We start from the raw sequence: 7064 nt of genomic DNA on the forward strand, positions 1-7064 counted from the left end.
TTACTGATTTCACTAATTGACGACGATGCAACGATCACCGTGGAATCGTTCTGCAAATTGTTACCAGCAACTGACCCGCTGGCGGCCCGCTGGTATTTGTTCAATTACTGAAAAAATGCAAATCATTATAATGATTGCAGTGTTTTAACACTTTAAGCGATTTGCATTGCATTTAAGAAGTACACATTCTTTACTTTTAAACAACCAATTTACCATTTAAAATTAAATAATTCCGTAAATCCGCGATTTATTATGCACTTTGTAAACAAACCTTTCAATTTCGCCCCAGCTGTTCGATTCTTCTCCTTTTTCTTATTGAATTCGTCTTTGTTCTCTCATTCTGGTATTTTTTGACGTCACGGCCAGTTGCTCTCAGCTCGATTGGCGCAATCTTGTATTCTATCGTTCTTGGGTACCAGCATGCTGTAGAGAGCCTGTGGGAAGAGAGAGAGAGAAAGATGACCCCCCCACCGACGAGCTAGGCCAGGGCACGCTAGCATGCCTACATGCCACTTCGCCCTACAATAAACACACGGTTACACAACATACCGCCTGCTGCGACTGCTGCTCTTTCTTACGCTTTAAGCAAATCTCAACGGTGTGTCCGCGAATTCGGCAATAAGAGCATCCTAACTTCATGCACAAACAGTTCTGCCTCACGCCAGTGTGCCAAAAGCTCATCAAAAGTTGAGAACGATTCACGACCAGGGATGCCGTTTGGATCTAAATAGATCCAATTGGATACATTTTTAGACGAATTTTTGCGGGATACTTATTTTTTCCGGTCAGTATAAATGTGGATACTTTTTTAAATAGGCGAAAAATTTTATATTTCCGATAAAGTTTTTTCGTTCAAAAATCGATTTTCATTAAAGATGGTAGAAAGCATTACGTTTTGTAAACGTATAAAGAATCGCTACTTAAGCGTGAAATTAAAGCATTTTATTTTTTGTGAACGAAGCAATGAACATATGAAGAGATCTCACCAAAATAGGTTTAAGCGCAATTGCTTTAATTAGCATAAAAGGATGCTTTAAGCAAGATCTTAATATACATACCGTCGTTTAAAGTACAAAACCGCGTATGTGACGTTGCATAAATTATTTTCTAGAGAGCAAAAACACTTATATTTCAAAATGGTTCTCTTTTTTATAANGTGACGTTGCACAAATTATTTTCTAGAGAGCAAAAACACTTATATTTCAAAATGGTTCTCTTTTTTATAAAGCAATCGCATTTCTGGCTAGTATATTTCAGGACGAATGGATAAGGATTGAGCCAAGAGCTTGTGTGAGCAAATCCAATTTTTGGCAGCAAATGTCAGTTACGCGGTTTTGCAGAATGACGATACGCGGTTTTGTACTTTAAACGACGATATATATATAGTAAATTATACTCTTTCTGTAGCAATCTCTTTCATATAACATATTTTCATTTAATTTAAAAAGAAAGAAGATTTCAATGTAGTTTAAAAAACTAAATTTGATTTATTTAAGGAAACTTTTATGAATTTTACTGAAAAGACTTTAAATACACTCTAAAAAAATTTTGTTTATTTGCGCATATTGAGAGAGGTAACCAGTTTCCTCCTTTAATGTATGCAAATTTGCACGCCGTGTAATAAAATTAATCATTGCCTGTTTACTTTTACACATAAAATGTTTAAAATAAAGTAATGTTTATTATTAGTAGAAAATGTAATTTTAGTTTGAAAAATTTTGAAATTTTAAACATTCTACATGTGTGTATTTATGTGTATATTTTAAAGGTCTCAAGTTCAAAATCAAATGCTGAACATCCTATACGTATATTTATACAGATTCTTGTTGAAAAATAGACACTTTTCAGTAGTAGTTTTACATCCTCTTTTTAGAGTGTACTTGCTATTTATTATATTTACTTTGCAAAATACTTATGCACAAAAAATGTACTTTATAAATTGAAATTACAAATGTTTGATTTTATTCACATGTATTCCAAGTCCTTAGCATGGGTTAAATTATGTCTTTTTCATGAAAATGTTTGGTTTTCTTACAAGTTATGAGATGTATATGTAAAAAAAAAAATGGATACATTTGGATACATTTTTGGCTTGGTCAGGGATACATTTTTTTGAGACGGCGCGGCAACACTGTTCACGACGTACGCGCTCTCTTATTTTAACTGACAAGAGGCCGTAGATCATGCTGATTTGGACGGATTCGCTTACACTCTCAGTTGCGAAAAGAGTAACCTCTTCTTGCAAATAAACTATCAGTTGGTTCTCTTGCTTGCTATTTGTGCTCAAACAGTGAAATATATACTTTCCAATCGGGGATAGGCGTTGAGAAAGTCGTGCTATAAGATCGACCGCATCGGCAAAAGTCTTCACGTTTTCCTTAGCACCGATCCACCATGTTGCTGCGTAGTCTTCTAAAAGAAGGGGCATTCCACGTAAAGCGTCTGCGTCGGAAACTCGCTCTATGTCTTCGTACACGGTGACAGACGCGAGGCGCCAATAAAACACTCGTGAGTGTCGCTGGTTGTGGCTCCACGTCGGACGCCAATGGAACGCTGGAGTTGCTCGATGAGCGTAAGCTGTAGCTCATTTGTGAAAAGGAAGTGCTTCCCAAAGCAATATTGTGCGCGCAGCTTCCTTGTCGTTCCGTCGAGAACAACCTTCGTAATAAGGGTCTGATTATGCATACTTCGCATAACTTCGCACAACCATTTGTACCAGTGTACTAAAAGTGTAACTTAAGAAACTGTGAAGCAAAATCTAAACTCAACAGATCGCTAAGTTTTTAAAAGTTTGCTAATTTCTGGGTAATGGAATACATACAAAGCAAGAACGATAGAATCCAAGATTGCGCCAATCGAGCTGAGAGCAACTGGCCGTGACGTCAAAAAATACCAGAATGAGAGAACAAAGACGAATTCAATAAGAAAAAGGAGAAGAATCGAACAGCTGGGGCGAAATTGAAAGGTTTGTTTACAAAGTGCATAATAAATCGCGGATTTACGGAATTATTTAATTTTAAATGGTAAATTGGTTGTTTAAAAGTAAAGAATGTGTACTTCTTAAATGCAATGCAAATCGCTTAAAGTGTTAAAACACTGCAATCATTATAATGATTTGCATTTTTTCAGTAATTGAACAAATACCAGCGGGCCGCCAGCGGGTCAGTTGCTGGTAACAATTTGCAGAACGATTCCACGGTGATCGTTGCATCGTCGTCAATTAGTGAAATCAGTAAGCAAGCTTTTAAGATAAAGGAAAACCTCCTACTCCGCTATAGATATAATTACTTTCATTATTTAGCTACTTTTCCGGCAGCCGCAACAAACGCTGGGCCCAAGCCTGCAAATTGTTGCCAACAACTGACCCGCTGGCTGCCCACTGGCATTTGTTCAACTACTCAAAAATGCACTTTGTAAACAAACCTTTTGGGTGTTGGCCACATCAAGCGGCTCATCTGGATGAAATGAAAAGGCTGTTAGATGTAATGCAGCAACGTGCTCCCGATGTTGAACATGAGTTCAAAGAAAAGTCAAATGAGTTGGAAATGGCGCAGCTTATCATACGCCAGTTGTCGGATAAGGCCAATGTAAACCAAGGCCGCAATCGGATAGAGACCTCGACGCAGACGCAATTTATGTACGAGCAACATATTAGAGACTTACAAGTAAGTTAGAAGTAGAAGTGCATTTGAAGACGTTTACATTATTATGTTTATGCATTTCTTACAGGCTATGGTGCAACAATTGACGTATGAGAGGAATATATGATGGTCACATATATTGGCAAAAACATAGCAAGTGCATATGCCAAGTTGGAAAAATTTACAATGCGTGAGTATAAAATGAATAGGTGTTCTTAATTATAAATATTACTTTACCTCTTCTTTTGCAGTGGCTAAAAAGAAGAGTCTTTTTGATGATCGACCGCAATAGATTCAAGAATTGACTTACATCATGGTGTATGCGTTACAATCTAAATTAGCCAGCATGGGCACCGACTTCAAACAGATACTAGAAGTGCGTATAAAAAATCTCAAACAACAAAAAGCGCGTCGGGATCAATTCGGGCAGTCACCAATTGCTGCTAGCACTGTTCGCTCGAGTACAGCGAAACAGGGCTCCTTGCTGTTAAGCGAAGAGAATACGGCCGTAAGCATTGACATGGCCGCAAGTGATACAACACCATTGCTGGGTGCAGTCGGAGGTAGTGGGATACAGACGCAGCAGCAGATTGCATTATATGATGACTCCGATAGTTACGTGCAACAGCGGGCTGAGACTATGCAGAACCAGTGTTGCCGCGAAACGTTTTTAGTGGTAGCTAAATTCCAGCTAAAAAAGGGCTAAAAAAGCTAAAAATGGTAGCTAAATTTTTTTACCTTCATCTTATATATAAAACTAAGTGCACGTTTTCGGTGTGACCTCATAACTTGAGAACAACTTCACCGAATTCAACCAAATTTATGTGGCATATTCGATTTATCATGCAGATGGTTTATGCGAAGTTTTACCGAATTCGGAAGAGGGGGCGTGGTACCACCCATACTAACTAAAATATAAAAATAAGTGAACGTTTGTGGTGTGGCAATATAACTTAAGAACGGCTTCACCGAATTCAACCAAATTTATGCGGCATATTCGGGCCATCATGCAGATATTTTATGTGGAGTTTGCCCAAATTTGGAAAAGGGGCGTGGCATATGTATGTATCTTATGTATACAAATAAGTACACGTTTTTGGTGTGAGCTTATAACTTGAGAACGGCTTCACCGAATTCAACCAAATTTATACGGCATATTCAGGCTATCATGCAGATGGTTTATGTGAAGTTTGCCCGAATTCGTAAAAGGGGTGTGGCACCTTCCATACTAACTAAAATTTTTTTGTTGTATATCTCTTGAAATATTTGTGGTAGAGTACTGGAAGTTGGTATAGAGGTATAACAAATAATTCCATACTCATGGATAAAAATGGGCGGTATTGGAATTGTCGGCCGCTGTGGTGTAGTGGTAAGCAGTGCGCGCTTTCACTCATCAGCACCCGGGTTCAAGCCCTGGTCAAGGCAACATCGCAAAAAATAAAAAAAAAGGCTTTTTCTTAACAGCGGTCGTCCCTCGGCAGGCAATGGCAAACCTCCGAGTGTATTTCTGCCATGAAAAACAGCTTCTCATACAAATGCAATCGCCGTTCGGAGTCGGCGTAAAACTGTGTGAGAACATCAAGGCGCACGCCACAAATCGGAGGAGAAGCTCGGTTAAACACTAACATATGTGTAAGCGCCAATCTATTATTATTATTATTATATTATTGGAAAAGAGGGCGTGGCACCTCCCATCTTATATATAAAGAATAAGTGCAAGATTTCAACCAAATTTATACGGCATATTCGGGCTATTATGCAGATGGTTTGTGTTAGGTTTCCCCGAATTCGGAAAAGGGGGCGTGGCACCACCCATACTAACAAAAATTTCAGCTGGTATATCTCTTGAAATATTTGTGGTCGATTACTGGAATTGGTAGCTATACGTGGCCTGTTCAAGAGTTGGCATTCCAAATTGTTTTTTTTTGTCATACCCAAGATGGAAAAACCAAAAAATTTTGTATATCCAAATGTGTTGGATTAAGATTTAAAATAAAGAATATAAAATTTTGATATAAAATAAATGATAAATTTTCATATAGAAAAATTCCAGGACTTTTCATTCGTTTTTCAATATTTGGTGTAGAGAAGCACACCGGGGTACTGCTAGTATAAATATATATGTATACACGCAAACATTTTCTATAATTACTGGTATAGAAAAACAATGAACTCTGAAAAGAATTAATATTTTATTCAACAAAAAAACTTTTTGTGTAACACATAAAGCATATTAAGGGCCGCCGACTTACCTATTTTAAAGTATAGTTAAATCGTTAATGGATAAGATAACGGCCCAGAAACGTAAGGAACATACATAGACATATGTTTACTTGCCTTAAAGTTAAATTCATGAAAATCATAAAAAAAAATTTAATGTCAATGATGAATAAATTTTGAAAAGAGCTAAAAAAAGGGCTAGGGGCAATTTCAAATTTTTGTGGCCAAAAAAAGAATTTGGTAGCCAAATTTAGCCACCAAAGGGCTAAAACGGCAACACTGTGCAGAACATTGAATCGACTATTGTCGAGCTAGGCGGTATATTTCAACAATCAGCACATATGGTTAAGGAGCAAGAGGAGACTGTGGAGCGTATCGATACAAACATACAAATATTGAAGTACTTCCAAACTGATGATAAAAATCTTCGCAGTACTGATATTCTTTTTCATATTCTTCGTAGTTTTCCTTATATAATAACGAATATGTTTGTGACACGGCAAGATTTTAACAAGTTCAGATGCGCGGTCTTATAGTTGTGGGTTTTTAAATACATAAATATATAATATCCTATTCATATACATACATATAAAAAACACTAATGTAATAATGAAATTAAGTCTTATATGCCACGTGAAACACGATAGCTTTTAGAAGCAGTCACGTAGGATTAGACACTAATTCTGCCAATAATAAAATTACTTCACTTAGTTTCACTTTTTTTCAAAATTTTCTATAAAAAGTAGAGATGATCCTGTGTAATAAAACGAGAACCGATTTATGTAATCATAAATATATAAAGAAAAGTTTAAAACTAAATAAAATAGAAATTGTTATTGGCAATAAGTACATATAATTCAAATAAGTATTAATAATTCAAATATTATGTTCAAACAAATTTAAGTGAAAGGTATGCAATTTCAAGAAAGAAGCAATTGCTTAGTTTTTATGAATACGGCCTAACATTTCCGGTAGGAAGCAGAAGGTCAGTATGTATAAATAAAAAGCTTTCTCAGGGGAACGTGTTATATTTTCAAATAACAAATAAATAAAAAATACATCGTAATGAAATGTTGCCGTTTATTGCATGTGATCTGATGCCGGATTCAATTTATAGGTTCTCGTAGGTAGCTCGTTCTCGAAGTCATCAGTGGTGAAGTGTTTTACACAGATCCGTTGGTCTCCGGCAGAACTGGATCCACT

General features: G+C 36.6%; 1 protein-coding gene and 1 long non-coding RNA gene across 2 annotated transcripts; both read left to right on the forward strand.

Annotated features, from left to right (window-relative positions):
- The first annotated feature begins 2940 nt into the window (after positions 1 to 2940).
- Positions 2941 to 3332, forward strand: LOC108359765 (uncharacterized). The gene is made up of 3 exons (XR_001846987.1): positions 2941 to 3023; positions 3130 to 3232; positions 3302 to 3332. It is a non-coding gene; the product is annotated as an uncharacterized LOC108359765 (long non-coding RNA).
- Positions 3333 to 3757: 425 nt separating this feature from the next.
- On the forward strand, positions 3758 to 6701 carry LOC108359764 (syntaxin-5-like). The gene is made up of 3 exons (XM_017611784.1): positions 3758 to 3831; positions 3893 to 4290; positions 6152 to 6701. Exons 2-3 carry the CDS (start codon positions 3955 to 3957, stop codon positions 6395 to 6397), a joined length of 582 nt encoding a protein of 193 aa, XP_017467273.1. The 5' UTR covers positions 3758 to 3831; positions 3893 to 3954; the 3' UTR covers positions 6398 to 6701.
- Positions 6702 to 7064: the final 363 nt, after the last annotated feature.

This window comes from Rhagoletis zephyria, unplaced genomic scaffold (assembly GCF_001687245.7).
Source record: "Rhagoletis zephyria isolate East Lansing unplaced genomic scaffold, Rhagoletis_zephyria_1.1 Rzeph_scaffold_00454, whole genome shotgun sequence".
NCBI classification, from domain to species: Eukaryota; Metazoa; Arthropoda; class Insecta; order Diptera; family Tephritidae; genus Rhagoletis; species Rhagoletis zephyria.

What these genes read in the sequence shown, in the direction of transcription:
- LOC108359764 (XM_017611784.1), top strand. Translation starts at nt 3,955, where the DNA reads ATGGTGTATGCGTTACAATCTAAATTAGCCAGCATGGGCACCGACTTC. An exon ending in GGGCTGAGACTATGCAGAAC is followed by an intron (nt 4,291 to 6,151) that starts CAGTGTTGCCGC and finishes ACTGTGCAGAAC; the next exon opens with ATTGAATCGACTATTGTCGA.